This window comes from Sander vitreus, chromosome 23, assembly GCF_031162955.1.
Source record: "Sander vitreus isolate 19-12246 chromosome 23, sanVit1, whole genome shotgun sequence".
Taxonomy (NCBI): domain Eukaryota; kingdom Metazoa; phylum Chordata; class Actinopteri; order Perciformes; family Percidae; genus Sander; species Sander vitreus.
Genome location: NC_135877.1, coordinates 19,163,994 through 19,181,127, shown reverse-complemented (window position 1 = coordinate 19,181,127; position 17,134 = coordinate 19,163,994). Strand labels below are relative to the sequence as shown.

Sequence of the window (17,134 nt, the reverse complement as noted above, 5' to 3'; positions counted from 1 at the left end):
AGAACAGAAATTCCCACTACAAAAAGCAATTTACAGTATATTGTATATAATGTGCTGAGAGAGGACATTGGTGTGGATTTATGTTCTTCCTGTGCAGTTTTGACTCTATGTGAGCCACTTTGCCCAATGAGAACATGTTTTCTTGTTGTGGCAGGAAGGTTTCGATTTGTAAAGCACTCTTTATCTGCAGCATGAAAAAAAAACAACTGAAAAAACAAAATGTTGTTTTCAACCAGTAGCAAAGCTTTAAGAATGTCACAGATTTTTATTTTAACCAAATTACCTCTGCTCTGCTTTTAATAGCTACTATACAAAAGAAAGACAAAAATACCTCAAAAGAATAGGTTTGTTTCGTTATATTTATTTTGTCCACACTTGGGTTATTGCTTTCCTATTTCTTCCAGCGTTTCAGCAGAGTGAAATGAGGGATTTTGACAGCTGGTGAACCCAGAACAAACAAACGATCAAAGACTAAAAGCTAAAAAAAAAAGCTGAAAGCTGAAAAAGTCCTGCCTACAGACCAGATAAGTGGGAACATGCACTGGAGACAGAGAGACACACCCTGGCAGTAAACATATTTCTCTGTGAAACATGTACAAGTCATGCTCGTCCTCTTGATATGACTCAGCTGTATTTACGGGAAATGTATGTGTGTCTACAGTGTGTGTTCCTACAGCGTGTGTGTGTGTGTGTGTGTGTGTATGGATGTAGTGTAATTAATGAGTGTGTATTTACCTGGAAGTTGGTCTTTTCGAGGGATGCCCCGGCCTCCACCAGCAATCGACACACAGCATGCTGCTTCTCTGAGGCTGCTTTGTGCAAGGCAGTTTCCCCTCTACACACACACACACACACACACACACACACACACACACACACACACATCAGATTCAAGATTCAAAATCCTTTATTAATCCCACAATGGGGAAATTCACACTGTTGCAGCAGCAAGGGATAAGAGGAAATTAGAGGACACACGTTAACACACAACAATAATAAAATTAAGTATAATAATTAAATAGAGTAAATATTAAAATAGTAAAATGTATTTACAGTAATTGCACAGTAAATAGTAAAAAGTAAAAGTAAAAGTAAAATATATTTACAGTAACTGCAAAGTCACATGTTGTGGTATGTCTTATGTTCTATCAGTCCTGGTGTGTGTATTTTGTCCATGTGGTCTACTGAGAGCAGTGCTGATTATAGAGTCTGACAGCAGCAGGCAGGATAATCTGGTGTAGTAAGCTGAGAGAATGTGTAAAATGTCACATTTCCTTGTCTTGAAAAGTGTGGTTGCAATCTACAGGTAAAGATTACTGGCACACTGATCACACTGACGTAAAACAAGCAAACTGGATTAAAAACAATAACACAGCAGAGAGGTGTTCTCTATTATGATATTATGGTATATATATATATATATATATATATATATACACACCTTCCTCCACAGCGTTGCGGAGGAAGGTCTGGCTAGTCCACTAAGCATTCCGGGATGGGAGAAAAACGTGCTCTGGTTTATTGGCATTTCTTTAAACCAATCACAATCGTCTTGCGTCGCGCTAAGCTCCGGTGCCTCTGCAAAATAGCCTCAGGAAGGAACTTGTTTTGGTGGAACATGTGTACGTTCAAAAGTAGTTTTAGTTGTGTAACAGAAACTCAGATTGGACAGATAGTCTAGCTAGCTGTCTGGATTTACCCTGCAGAGATCTGAGGAGCAGTTAACCATAGTCCTCAGAAATCCACTGGAGTTTAAAATGCCAACACAAAGAAAGCGGAAGGTAAAGGACATCCGGCCGAAAAGGGGGAAATCCCGCGGAATTTCCAGCGGCACTGGAGCAATCCCAGAAGTGGACTGTCGCGGATATATAGACTACATTTAGTAAAAACTGAATTAAAAGAAGTCAACATACTTCTCTCTGTCGGTCAAATCCAGAAGCACCTTAGAGCCTGAAGAGGCGGAAACAAGAGAAACATGAGCAGCTTGGTAGAAGACACGATTAATTATTTAAGAAAATATACATTTACTCATTTTAAAGGAGTACTACACCAATTTAGGATGCACTCCTATAACAATGTTAAACATAAAAACAACTTAAAAGGGGCACTGTGGCCCAGGAGGTAGATCATAGGTCGTCTACCAATGGGAAGGAAAATGCTACGTACAGCAGCTTTAAGATAATTTCACACACATTTACCCATATGCACACATCATGCACAGTCTCACCCTGCTGCAGTATGAAGCTGACCAGGTCTGTGTGTCCATCCTGGGAAGCTATATGTAACGCTGAACAACCCGCAGAGTCTCTAATCAACAAGCTGACGCCTCGACGCATGCACTCCGACAGCTGGAGACATCGACACAAACAGAAAAAAAGATGCAAATTAGGGTTTTTAAAAAGTAAAGAAAATGAGTCCTCATTTGTATCTTTGGGGTGTGTTAATGGAAACATGTTATAAAACATGTCTTTGTGTTGTTTACAACTTATTACTGACATGTTGTGATTTATGTATTTTTTTTATTACATATAGCATGGTTTACAGACATTTAATACACCGTGTAACTTAAAAAGTATATTCAGCTTTCTCTTCAGCACTACAGAACGCATTGGTTCTTAAGAGTTGCTTTGGGAAAAGCTTCTAATCATTTATGTGCGTTTGTAGAAAACACTTTTAACTTGTAAGATTGATCGGTAACACTTTACTTGAAGGTAGCTACATAAGAGTGACATGACACAGTCATGACACATGAACTCTAACCCTAAGGCCTTTTTTTGGTCCTGCAGAGGCTCAGAAGGAGAACCAGGAAATGAGTCAGGGGAAATGCAACGCTACTAAGCCACGGCCGAGCGACGTGCGTCGCTGCGACGTGTAGTTACATTTTTCGAGAGGTGCACGTCAGGCTACGGCGTAGGGTCCGGCGTAGACGCAGAGGGGTCTGCGTGGGTCTGTCGTCGATTCGACGCACAACCATAAAAAGGCCTTAACCCTAACCATAACTTGTCATGACAAAAAGCGAATGACACTTACTAAAAGAAGCGTTAGGTCATAAACGTTTATTACTTGTTTATAATGTTTATGACACGTTCATGACAGTGTCATGTCACTCTTATGTAGATACCTTCAAGTAAAGTGTAACCAATTGATCTATATCAACCCACAAATATAAAAACCTTTAGGAGATTTAATGAAGTGGTTTTATGCTGAATCATTAATTGGTTAAACTACCCAGGTCTGTGCAGCAGATACAAACAGCTAAAACTGGTTTGAACATTCCTCGACAATCTGTGCGTGATTGCACTTTACCATAGAAAGATCTCCTGTACTGGCGGCTTTCAGCAGGGCTGTAAACACAAAGAAATCATCCTGTGAGATCGAACAACAACAAGTCTGGGGTTGACTGATTACTGCAGACTTTTCTAAGTTTCCATTTATACACCTGTTTGTCTGTAAAGATCTTCCTCATTTTCTAAATATATCTGCCTCTGTGTTGAAACAATGATGACTATTTATGAATAAAGTCCAGGGATTTTTTTTATGCAACCAAATCTTTGCTTCGGATGTTAACTGCGTTTGTGTGTGTGTCATATAACACACATATTCAAAGTGAAGCATTGTTTAAGAAGAAGGAAGCGATGCTAATTACAAAAAAAAAAGAAAAAGGTACTCTTTTGAACTTTCAGTTTCACTTTCCTACAAATCCACCGTCTGCTTGTCTGTGTTGTGATCAGTCAGGGGAAGGTCAAGCTAATTTCCTTGTAGCAGAATATTTTCATGGTCTGGAGCCATCACATGCCTCTCAATAGCACAGCTAAAAATACTTACTAACAAAAAATGACCTCAAAATAACTCAAATACCTGCCTCAGCTTTGCCTTAAGTGCACCTGTAGTGTATGTGCGTTAGAAACATGTATAGACAAAGATTATATTAGCTAGAGTAAGGAAGTTAGAGGAACAAAATAAACTAAATGTTTGATAGTGTAATCACGTGCAAAGCCACAGCACCAGTGACTGTGTGGTTTCCAAAGATACTGAGTCACTTTTGTATTTTTATGGATAATTTCTGTATCTGTAACCTTTTTACTGTTTTCTGGAACTGAACTATAGACAAATTTAACCAAAATAATAAATAATGAAACAAACATGACAAAGCCATTTTTCTGACTGAATATGAAATGTATGAAATTATTTCATACATTTCATATTCACAAGAAAATACAAAAGGATATTGTCAAGAGTCATCAGATCAATTTGTGAGTGTGGACCGAGCTGTATATTTTCAGTGTGGCGGTTTAAAGTGGAGCCAAACCTGAAAGTGGACAAACATAAACATGTTGGGTCATGTGAGGATGAGGAACAGCAGGTCTATTAAACTGTGGAGAGTCCCAGGAATTACGATGACTTATTACTGACACGAAACCAGACAGACGTCCATGACACAGTAAATATCCTCCAACTTTCCCAGAACATGTCTCGAGAGAACGCTATTGTTATAATCATCACAAGCCTGAACAGGGTGATTAAAGAGACTGTCACCTGGTTTTAAAAACATCTGCAAAGCCCTCAAGGGATGTTAAAATTAGATTTAGCTTGGGGAGTAACACACTTCTTCAAGCTGAAACAGTTGCCTTTGACAGATATCCTTTGACGTGCACATTTCTTATAGACAAACATACACAGAAATAGTTGATGTGAAGCTAAAAAATAAAGCTATCCAACATCTTTCTGTAAAAAAGTGCAACTTATTAACAGGGAAATAGTAAAATATCATCATTCTGAAAGAGCTTTTACACTCTACACCACGGATACGAAAGTGATATATATGTGTGTGTGTGTGTGTGTGTGTGTGTGTGTGTGTGTGTGTGTGTGTGTGTGTTACCTTGTTCCTCAGATGTCAAGGCAACACTGAAAATAGAAAGAAACAGAAGAAATGAAAATGCGATTGGTGTATGTAGCAAACTTCTTTTCGGTGCAGGAAGTAGTGATTATTTTTCTTTCTTTTGATTAATTGTTCTCTCTATATAAAATATGGATCATTTTAGTCATTTTATACCCAAAAATGAAGAACATTTGCTGGTTCCAGCTTCTCAAATGTGAGCCTTTGCCTTAAGTGTACCTGTAGTGTATGTGTGTTAGAAACATGTATAGACAAAGATTATATCTTTCTTTTGATTAATTGTTCACTCTATATAAAATATGGATAATTTTAGTCATTTTATACCCAAAAATGAAGAACATTTGCTGGTTCCAGCTTCTCAAATGTGAGGAGTTGAGTGTTTGCTTTGTCATGTGTGACAGTAAACTAAATTTGCCTAGTGGGCTGTTGGTCAAACAAAACGAGACGTTCAAAGATTTTCAGGCTGGGTGGGAAATTATAACAGACTCTTTACGCGATTTTCTGACTTTTTATAGGCAAAACGATTAATTGAGACCTCAAATATTCTTTTTCATGTCTGTATTTACATTTTACATCTCCTTAATGATTATATCTGCCATGATATCGTATATTTTATATATTTATAATCTATTAGTTGTTATGTTTATAAAACGCCCAGATATGTCCATCACAACTTTCCAGAATCTAAAACAGTAACTTCAAATGTCTTGTCTTCAAAAGATAGACAATTTACATTTATATAAAAACTGAGAAAAGCTAAAAATCTTTACATCTGAGAAGCTGAAACCAGAAAATAAATGATAGATTGATTATCAAAACTGTTGTTGTCAATTAATTTTCTCTTGGTTGACTTGTTGATCGTTTTAGTATTATCCCAAGGTGTAAAAAACTAAATGCATGTCGTTCATACAGATTTAGTAAAAATGTATGTGACAGCACATGTCTATCACTTGATTTATATAATAATGAATCACTGCACATGTGTAGTGAGCACAAGTAGCCATACATATTCTTCATGCTGCCGTCCTGGTCAGGTCTCCACTAAATGGGACTTACCTCGTTAAATAAAGTAAAAAAAAAAAAGTGTGTCTTCTATATCTGCTCACGTACCCAGCCGTAGGCTCCACCACCAGATCAGGCATCCCCGTGGACGATCCCTGGCTCCCCACTGGTCCCTCGTGATCCAAGATAAACACCTCGTCCTGACAGATCTCTGTCACAAAGTGAAGGTGCTCCTACAGACACACATGCATACAGAACAGAGGCATGTGATTCTATATGAGTCGGTAAAGCCAGTAAACATTTGACAAAATCATACATAATACACCAATTCATTGATTTTTGAACTGTTACCAAAACAAATGAGCTAGTGTTTACCTGAGCCTTGTCGATGCGATAGAAGCGGTCAGCTGATGTGGCTGCAGAGCAGAGACATACATGTCAATGGGAAACACTTATAAAATATGCTAAGCAATGTATTTCACATCACTTTTACTGTTGCTTATAGGGGAGTCACGAGTCTCCAAATCCACGATTCGATTTGACTTTTGATTTTGAGGTCACGATTCGATTCAATTTAAAAAAAGATTTTTCCAGCAGTGACGGCAATGCCACAATAAAAGCCACTGGATGGCAGAAGGGTATTTTACATAATCAGTTTGAGTTTCTCAGAGTTCACGAGGTGCAATTTAATGCACTATGAGTTTAACAAGGGGCACCCGAATGCATCATGAAGTCCTGTAGATGGATGAATCACACGTTTATCGTTCGTTGTTTGTTTCCATAAGTCACAGGGAAGGCAAAATGTTGCCACACGGTGACTTCAGGGAAGCGGGAGGATTTTCCAGTTCTTTTGTTTCTCCGTTATCTCCGACTCAGGCAGTGCCAATGGAGTCTGGGGAAGGGCACCTGCAGGCTACCGGTAAGCTGACGTTACCCTGTGTCTTTAGCTGCATGCTACTAGCTGGTAAGCTACCGTTATGCTGTGTCTTTTGCGGACGTGCGCAAGTAGGGGGTGAAGAGAGAAGAAAATACTGTGGGAATCGGCAATCCTGCTTTTGATTTCGATAATCAAAATCAATGAAACTAGCGGAATGTCACAATTATGATAATGACTTTATTTGTAAAGCTCTTTTCTTAATATAGTTACAAAAGACTCTAATACAAAAATACAGCAAAGAAGAAAGTTAATTTATAGGAACAGTAAAAAAAAAAAAATTTGATGGGAACCTGAAAGAAAATGAATGTGTTCACTGCACGAGTCATCAGTGACAGCAACGATAAAAATTGGTGCGTTCATGCCACCTGGGAATATCAGGGACCGCCCCCGTGAATAGGTTGTTTTTCCGACTGCCAGCGTTCACATGGTCGGGATGCGTGTTCTTCTTCTTTTGTTATATTGGCGTTTGGCATAACAACTTGTTGCATGACTGCCACCGACGGTTGGCCGTAGCCTAGAGCATCAGGTGCGTGTAAACATGGAGGCCACAATAACAAAAGATTTGCTGCTGTTTTCTTATACGAGCATAGAAACAGCACACGGACAGGTGTTTGTTTGTGTTATCTGCAGGACAACGAACGGGAAAGGACACGGATAAGGTGTTGTTTTTTATACACAGGCCTATTTATGAATAATTTGAAACATGTTATGTCTGTGTATGTTTCTTGGCAGAGGCGTTTGTCCACAACAAACAGTTTATTGTCATTGAAATATTTTCAGTGAACCAGAGTCGCCTACATCAAACGTCAGTTGTCAACAACGCATCACCAACTGGGAAACTCGGTTAGCAAAATCTAGCCCGAAAAATGTTTTTCCGATGTCCATGAACTCCTTAAGGTTTTTTTTTTTTTTACATTTAGTTGTTTAAAAAAGTAAAAGTTTCTCAAAATGTCAGTGTCTTATTTACTTACAATCCAAGAAGCTCCAGTTAGGAGAGAGTCTACTGGTTGAACTGGTCCGGGGGACGCCTCTGCTCTCATCCTGAGGACAGACATCAGACACTCATGATCTTCATCATCACTTTTATGAACAATAAACTCAGTGGAGAAGCGTTTACATGGGAAAAGAGAGCAATCCAGAGAGAAAAAACTGTGTTTTTAAGAGCTTACAATTGAGCAGTTGAACAATCAATAACACAACAGAGACAATCAGGACAATGAGGCAGAGTAAAGTGTAGTTTAGATTGGTGTTAGACTCACCACAGCTATGAACGTTATTATAATATTACTGTTATATATGTCCAGAAAATTTGTAGCTTAATTCCTGATTTTGAAAAGGGGTGTGGTGTCCCCCAGAGTTTAAATTTTCATTCTTTATGGAACACCGCTAAAAATATAACTAACATATCATTGTCCAAAATCATTGAAATCATGACACAGATTTTAGGTATTCTAAAAATGTGTGGGATTTTAAATATGTAGCAAAAACCTTATAAAGCCGTCAAAACGGATAATAACCCAGCTTTCCCTGCAGAAAGACACCCAAAAGTGATATACCTGATAGTGCACTCTGTGGCCAGTAGATGGCGCCTGGTGCAAGTCCTAGCAAGCACAGCAGACAGGTTTCAAGGTTAACAAACAGCCAAAGCAATTACATCCAAAACTTCCACAGATGTTAGCTTGGTTAGTTTCCCACGAGAGACACACAGCTAAAGAGCAGCCCTGCATTCCCAGTGGTGTTGGTTTGCTTATCCATCTATAAATAACGCTGCAAGCATCATGAAATAATGATGGCGAGGAAGAAACAGCAGAGTGGAGAGAGAAAAAAAAAGAAGAAAATTAAAGCGATAATGAGCATTAATGATGAAGACAAAGGGGAAAACTTGCCTCTTGTAATCTGTCAATGTAGAGTCTGCATGTCTCCAGGTCACAGTCCCCCCTCACCACCACAATGCCTACTGGGATGGCTGCAATGCACAAACACACACTTTAAAACATAATGCATTGAAAAAGTAGGTTAAACTGCATTTTTTTGGGCTGCGTTCATTGACATTTTATCATCTTCTAAAGTTGATATGGCAACAGTTTCTTCTTATTTACACGTCCTGCAGTTACAGAGCAGCTGTATGATTCATTTGGAGTCGTGTTTGTGTCCACCTGATGAATGTAAGTCTAAAATTAAATCAATAGGATCATGTTAATAATTGCGAATAGTCATGCAATCCATTGTTTGTATAAAAACATTGATTATACATAAAAGCTTTTTTATTTCAGAGAGAACACGCACGCACCCACCCACACCCACACCCACACACTCCTTACAGATGTCTCGTAGTCGTTCTTTGTCGTACTGCAGCCTGTCGTACTCCTGGAGGCTGATCCGATTCACTCGAAGACGCAAACGATCTGGAACTGCGTGAGGACTAGAAAAAACACACAACACACACACACAATTCAGACATGTCCAAACATACAATAATAAGGATACACACATATGCATACATATACGCACAGACACGCACAGACACACGCATAACAAACTAAATTTTGCAGCTTTTGCAAAATAATATTTAATTCCTCATCTGTCGTGTTTTGATGAAAGTTTTCTAACTGAGCTCAAGTTTTAAAAAGGTGTAAAGTATAACTGAAGCTTTGCAAAAAAAAAAATAATAATATACAAGGCTCTGCTATCCTTCTGCGACACGACCCTGATTCTGTGTTTAAGCTTGAGGCGGGCTAACACATTTCTAAGTCAATGTTTGCCTTCAGCGAGGATGGAGGTTGAATATTGACGTCAGAAACATGGCGGGTGATAAACAAAACTACAATGAGAAAATACTGTTGGTCACACAGCAGCTGTTGGCAAAATTACCCATCTACCCAGCCTCAAAAGCTCAGACTCTTACCTGCAAAGGAACAAAAAAGGGTGTCAAATTAAAGTACATTAACGCCAATCTCGGTCACAAAATTATGAAAACAGCTTTTCTAGGGGAGAGCGTGGACATCAAGTGAGAGCCAAGGGGTGGTGCAGGTGTAATATGCTCAGGGTGAGGTTAAAGGTAAATGGACTACAGTGGGAAAAACATCAAGAGGCAGAAGCACATTTAGAAGAGAGGCTTCAGTATGTTGCCATACTCTCTCTCTCTCTCTCTCTCTCTCTCCACATGTAACAAAAACTCACATTCAACACAATACAACTAAACTTGGGTTCGACCAATACATTTTTTTAAAGCCAACACTGACACAAGTTTGTCGAGATTGATGCTGCAAATAGTATTTACTGTGAGTCAGTATTTATCACATTTGAAGTTAGTTAGGAGTGTTTATGTAATTGCAAAATTTACAAAATACAAATGGGCATTTTCGATGTTCTACATTCGACTAAAAGTTTGCATAAAGGGGGAAATGAGAAATGACGAAAAAGAAAAGTTGTGAAATAAATATTAAAATAAATTAAGTGAAATACTGTATGTCACGTCATCGTGACAAAAACAATTGGACAAATGCAAACTTATATTGTAAGGGGAAAAGAGCTAAAACAATGAATCAATTAGTAAATTGAACCTGCAACCATTTTGATAATCGATTGATTGCTCAAGTCATTTTTCAAGCAAAAACGCCAAACAATCACTGGTTCCATCTTCTCAGTTGTGAGGATTTGCTGCTTCTCTCTGTTTTATATCGTTGTTAATTAAATATATTTTGGGTTTTGGACTGTTGGTCGGACAAAACAATCAATTTAAAAAAAAAAAAAATGTGATGGGCAATCTTTTTTTTTCAATCTTTCTGTCATTAATCTTTCTGTCATTAATCTTTCTGTCATTATTTTGACGTTTTATAGACTAAATGATTAATCAAACTAAATACTTGATCACCTAATTGATTAATTCAAGAATTACTGCATCCCTCAAATATAAGGACTCAAGGGTGTATTTGTCACATACACAAGTAATTCAAGTAGTGATGGTTTTCCTAAAAGAAGGAAAAAAAGAAAACAAGTGGCAAGATAGCTCAGTTGGTAGAGCAGGTGCACATATATAGAGGTTTATTCCTCGATGCAGAAGGTCCAGGGTTCGAGTCCGACCTGTGACGGTTTTCCTGCATGTCTTCCCCCCTCGCTCTCCACTTTCATGTCTGAGCTGTCCAATCATTAAAGGCAGAAATGCCCATAACAAATCTTAAAAAAAAGGGAAATGTAAATGATAGACATTCAAGATAAAACAAATGATAATATATGTGTAAAATGTGCTAGATAAGGCCGAGGATAAGCAAATGTCACGGCAGATACAGTCAATAAAATGATGCTAAATGTGAGTTCTCTCTTGAAAAACAATGTGAGTACAAAATAAGAAATTCAATAATTATGAAAGACGGTTTCAAGTGTTCATGTAATCAACCAAACAGCATCATATCAGTGGTTGGAAAAAAAAGTGACTGGTTTCAGTATCATTAATGAAGTACTGGTTGAGCCCAAACAGACAAACGATGACAACAGCAGCAGCAGTGACTCATTCATTCACTTACTCACTCACTCATTCACAAACATGTTACATACAGTGACAAAGGGCTCAGGTACTTACACAGAGAAGGAGTCGGGGGGAGCAGAGAGGCGGCGCAGATCAGCTGCACACACCTTCTGAATACTATGGCCACACACACACACACACACACACACACACACACACACACACACACACACACACACACACAGAAGAGAGGAGAAAGATATGGCGGAGAGGAGAGGAAGAAAGAAAGAGGAGAAGAAATGAGAGAGAAGAGGGAGGGGAGGAAGAGGAGAAGCAAAACAAAGGAGGGGAAAGGATAATGGAAGAGATGAGAATGAGGGGGGGAAGTTAGATGAGGAGACAAAGAGTGTAAAGATAACAAGGAGAGAAGAAACGAGAGGTGAAAGAGGGGAAAGGAAAAAAGGGAGGAGAGAGACAAGGAAACGAGAGAAGATAGGAGAGGAGAGAAAATGAAAAAGAGGAGGAGACAGGGCAGGAGAAGGAGACTCAAGGAAAGAAGGGAATGAGGAGATAAGACAGAAGTAGAAGAGAAAAAAATGAAATAAACGAGGGGAGAGGAAGGAAACAAAGGGTGGAGAGAAGAGAAGATAAACAAATGGAAATAATAAATAATCAAAGATTTCAGACGTGTGTTGGCATTGGCAAAAAGAAGAGGAGGGACCGGAGGAGGGACAGACGGAGAAAAGCCCAGAGGTAAGTAGACAAACATTGATAGCACAGAGTACAGTAGCATAGCAGTACATCAAGCAAAGACACTAGTTACTGCAGCTACAGCTAGTTATTAATATTTACGGTGTACTTTCTTTCTCTCATGTGCACACATTTACTGTAGCTGCTCGACTTTTACAAGAAAATAGACCCACAGATATAAACAAAGAGATATACATACAGAAGTATTAGTGCTACAGGGAATGGAGGAGTGTTAGTAGCCAGATATAAGCAATGGGCCTCATTCACCAAACGTTTGTACGCAGTTTTCACAAAGATTCTGGCATTCACCAATGTTTTCTCATTTGGGATTTGTTCTTAGGTAAGAACAGAATCGACGCACACTCAAGAGCACTCTTACGCACAATTGAGAGCTGACATGTTTGCGCAAAACAAGGAGTTGTACCGGTTTCGTCCGTTCTAATTTAAAATGTAATATTTCTCTCCATTATCATTTTATAACAAATTTTTTTAGGATTATTTTTGGGTCTTTTCCGCCATTCATTTTTAACAGGACAGCTAGGTGAGAGAGAGGGGGAAGACATGCAGGAAATTGTCACAGGTCGGATTCGAAACCTGGACCTCTGCGTCGAGGCATAAACCTCTACGTATATGTGCGCCTGCTCTACCACTGAACCGACCCGGCCACATTATTTTCATTATTTTACACATAATTATATGTTTCTTTGTTTTAATGAATACACACTACACTTCTGCTCATTTGTAAAGCACTTTGAATTGCCATTGTGTATGAATTGTGCTAGGCCTATATATACTTCATCAGTTCTGCGCCCTTCTCCGGATACAGCGTTCACTGCATGAGTAATTGCATTCCATGCATCGGTTTTATTTGCTGCTTAGTATCCACTGCTGACGTTACTAAATATGTCTCGTTTTTCGCTAACTTCCTGCAGCAGTACCTCCTCTTTTGGAGTCGAGGCCTCCGCTGTCTTTACCACGTCTTTTCGACATTTCTCTAAGTGTGCACACACTCATGCCCTTTTATGGGAATTAATGAGGTGTTGGACCAACGGGCACGAGCTTTCAATTTACGAAGACATTGGGATTCATCATTCTAAGAACACACCTGGGAACAATTCTGCTGTTTAAGAACCCGTCATGAATCAGACGTAGACTTTTCTTGGGGACTTTCTTAAGAACAAATTTAAGAAAAAACGTAGGAAGATATTGGTGAATGAGGCCCATTGTTTTTATACAGCAAGCGACCAGCGGTGGAAAGTACATTTACTCAAGTACAATTTTGACATATTTGTACTTTTTCTTGTACTTGACATACTTTGTACTGTTTTCATGTTATGCTACTTTACACTTTGACTCCACTACATCTCAGAGGGAAATACTGTACTTTTTACTGCACTACATTTAATTGAGAGGGCAGATTAGTAGTAGTACTGCATTGTATCATATGTCTTTTTATATAAAAATTATAAATATTATTCTATAATAATATAACACTTTTGATACTTTAAGTTCATTTTGCTGATACTACTTTTAAATGTATGAACTTTACTTATAATGGAGTATATTTAGAATGTGGCAGTTCTACTTTTACTTAAGTAAAGGATCTGAGTACTTCTTCCACCACTGCAGGCGACCACAGCCCTGTTTCTTCACCCCTGATAATAATCAATAAATGTCTCCTTTTATTCTTCTTCTAAGCTGACAAACCACACAGTAAACAGTTTGTTTTGATTAAATTGAACATACATATCCCTCCTCTGATTGTGGTTTGGCGAACTGAAAGGAGAGGAGTGAATGTCAGCTCCCACTAAACAGATTGTATGACTCACTCCGTGCAACTCAGACTTTTACAACGCTGCATGACTTGTTCCTCTTTGTGTGTGTGTGTGTGTGTGTGTATGTATGTGTGTGTGTGTGTGTGTATGTATGTATGTATGTATGTATGTATGTATGTATGTGTGTATGTATGTATGTATGCATGTATGTGTGTGTGTGTGTGTGTGTGTGTGTGTGTGTGTGTGTGTGTGTGTGTGTGTGTGTGTGTGTGTGTGTGTGTGTGTGCACACCAGATGTTGTGATTAATCTGGAGTCCAGTGAGGTGTTTGTTTTGGAGGTTGGGTGCACCTTTGATTCTAGCATGGAGGAAGCTTTTTTGACCAAGGTCATTAAAAACCAACCACTCCTAAATACCATCTCAGAGCTAGGCTACAGGTGCCGACTATTTGTTTTCATATTTGGCAGCTTAGGACACACACACACACACACACACACACACACACACACACACACACACAGGCTGGTCGTAAGAGGGCTTGGGATACTTGGGATGCCCAAAAAGAGGGCTAAACGGCTAGCAAAGTACTGTGCTCTGTCTGCTACCATAGGCAACCGCCATCTATGGCGGAGACCCTGTTACTTATACCCAGGGATATGCCTAATATTATGAAGACCTGATGTATGCCAATGGCCCATGATTTTGTATATGTATTTAACAGCATCTATAATATTTATGTCCCTGTAAATTATTTCCTTCAAGTGGACTTAAATAAATTGTTAAAATGTGTGACTGTCACACTCGTCTGCATCCACTGTCTGTAAATAGATGACATCACCATGTTTATGTGTGTGTGTGTGTGTGTGTGTGTGTGACTCACTCGTTGAGCAAGGGCACAGAAGTGCGTCTCTTGCTCTTCTGGACCATGTTGGCCTGATTTCGAAGGGAGATTCGGAGAGTGGAGGGAGCCAGTCGACACGGCTCACCGTCCACCTACATGCACACACAAAGACACACAAAATTCAACATTTGGTCAATTTCAGTATCAGTGCTAATACAATACTTATATGATACAATACAGTACTTTCTGTGCACCTTAGTTTGGGGGTAATAAAACATGTTTATTCCGGAGAAAGAAAGACTAAAAACATGATCAGGAAATCATTTTACTTCAGTGTGAAGCAGAATTTAACTAAACGTCAAAGATCTTTGTGCACACAGTTAGTTACATTACAACTAGCTATACGGTAAAAAAAAAAAGAGAGAGAGGTTTAAGGGTCTCCCTAAAGAGAAATGTCTTTGTTATGTGATTGGATCGAAGACAAAGTCCATTTTATGTTTTATTGATTGATTATATGAAAATATCATGGGAGAGTTTAGAGCGTTATACGGCTGTTTTTATGAGTGGTTTATCTTGTGCATGCGTGTGTACTTTCCATTTTTATTTCCGTCATGTGTTGTGTGAAATGTGATTTTGGAAGCAGGCAAAAGCCTCTAAATCATAAGAGCAAAACAGTTTGAAGGACTGCAGTGAAAATAAGTCCCAGGTTTTGCTCATGTTGTATAACAATAATAATGTTATTATTAGTAGTAGTTTTGTGAGGTTGACAGATAATTAATTCTGTACGCCCAAACATACATGATGAACACTTTTTAAATCTTACTTTTAACCTTGTTAAATGGGTCACTGAGTCCAGGAAAGTTATTTCATCTGCTTTTATATATTTAACTGTTTTAACTGCTCTTCAATGTTTAATTTATTATACTGCACTGTAACTTTTTCTTTTTTTTCCCCTCGTATTTTATCTGTTTTTAATTTTTTTATCTGTTTTCATGTAAAGCACTTTGAATTGCCCTGTTGCTGAAATGTGCTATACAAATAAAGCTGCTTGCCTTGCCTTGCCTTGTATGCCTGTATTACTCCGATTCTCCACTGGGCTGCGTTCCGTTTTTGTTCCGTGGATACTCTCGCTATTTCATTTCCTGCCAGGCTTCCCGAACACCCCGCGACTCGCGTGAAAACAGACCTGGCGCGTATCTTTAGCGGAGCGGGGAGCCGCTTCACGCACGCTTCTGGGATGCGCCTGTGGCGCGGCTGGTGGATTATCAAGCATTGACATAAATGGCAGCGATTGTTTGCGGGGGGGGGGGGGGCGCAGCGCCTCCGGAACGCAGCGCATGCGCACCCGGTGGGAAAAAAAAAGGGGTTATTCTTCTGCTGCAAAAAAAGTAGTTCCATCTCATCTTGTTTTACTCTCCATTGCTGTAATTTGTATATCATAATTTGGCAAGTGTACTCACCTGAACAGGTACAGTCTTGAAGGTAGTAAGGACGACTTCTCTACACTGGTGCAATCTCTCTCCATGACCGCCGACCTGTAGTGCCGCCTGGTGGACAAGATGGAGACTTAGGCCAAAGTGTTACAATAACAGGAGGGCCGACGTTTATGTACATGAAAACATACCACGCCGTCTCTTTTTCCATGTCACCTCTGCTTTATTCAGTATTTATTTTTCTTGTCTAATCCCCTGTTTCTCTCACCAATGAGGCCATGGTGAAGCCAATAACCTCGATGCAGCCGTCGTCATGGCGCTGCGGTTCAAAGTCCCGGTGGTCGCCTGTGTTCCCCCACGGCATGGTGCCAGCACAGTACCTACGCCCACCAAGGACATACGCACACAAGAAAATTCAAATATGCAACCCTTTTTTATTTCATTAAAACAACTTAAATGTCCTTGGACCTCAGGTGTCACCACTCCATGATGTGCTGCTACTGACTGACACTTAACCAAGCTTTTACTTTTCACATATGATAAGAATCATCTTCCTTTTTTGACGATAAAAGTTTCCCCTGACCATAGGTAGTTACTTTGTTTTCATAAAAAAAGCTGTACCAATTTCAAATTTTGCTGTACAATTATCTGTATCAGAAATAATTGCGATTAACAATATAATTGTCTCTTTCAGTCAAATTTACTTTTTCAAACAAATAAAGTCTTGAATGAATCCCAGGATAGGCTACATCTTTTGGTTATATCAGTGTCATGTGACCTAGATAATATAATAACACAAGTACACACCCTATGAAGTAAATCACGTCTGTTTATTATCATAAAACATTGTATATCTTTCTTAAATGAACTTGACAAGACCATCAACAGACATACCCTTTATCTAATGTTAGCAATTAATTGCTAACATTAGCTAACGTTTCTAAACATTGTTTGAAATGATCCCAATGAAATATGTTAGAAAGTTAGATGACGCTGACAGTCTGATGTTCAGTTTAGCAGCCAGGATACTGTACG

General features: G+C 39.0%; 1 protein-coding gene across 8 annotated transcripts in view; it reads right to left on the bottom strand.

The window, feature by feature from the left end:
- Positions 1-17,134, bottom strand: part of dgki (diacylglycerol kinase, iota) — an 86,691-nt gene that overhangs the window by 5,252 nt on the left and 64,305 nt on the right. For 4 of the 8 annotated variants that reach the window (XM_078242874.1, XM_078242875.1, XM_078242876.1 and 1 more), the window contains 15 exons: positions 16,368-16,479; positions 16,127-16,213; positions 14,706-14,818; positions 11,416-11,478; positions 9,158-9,258; positions 8,723-8,802; positions 8,393-8,437; positions 7,808-7,877; positions 6,275-6,315; positions 6,008-6,132; positions 4,880-4,905; positions 3,307-3,344; positions 2,228-2,348; positions 1,914-1,950; positions 736-835 (listed from right to left, as the gene is read on the bottom strand). In XM_078242874.1, the coding sequence (XP_078099000.1) occupies positions 736-835; positions 1,914-1,950; positions 2,228-2,348; positions 3,307-3,344; positions 4,880-4,905; positions 6,008-6,132; positions 6,275-6,315; positions 7,808-7,877; positions 8,393-8,437; positions 8,723-8,802; positions 9,158-9,258; positions 11,416-11,478; positions 14,706-14,818; positions 16,127-16,213; positions 16,368-16,479 (1,159 nt within the window). Of the gene's footprint in view, positions 1-735; positions 836-1,913; positions 1,951-2,227; positions 2,349-3,306; positions 3,345-4,213; positions 4,310-4,879; positions 4,906-6,007; positions 6,133-6,274; positions 6,316-7,807; positions 7,878-8,392; positions 8,438-8,722; positions 8,803-9,157; positions 9,259-11,415; positions 11,479-14,705; positions 14,819-16,126; positions 16,214-16,367; positions 16,480-17,134 lie in introns of those variants that run through there. The other 4 variants (XM_078242878.1, XM_078242879.1, XM_078242877.1 and 1 more) reach the window with 3 other exon arrangements.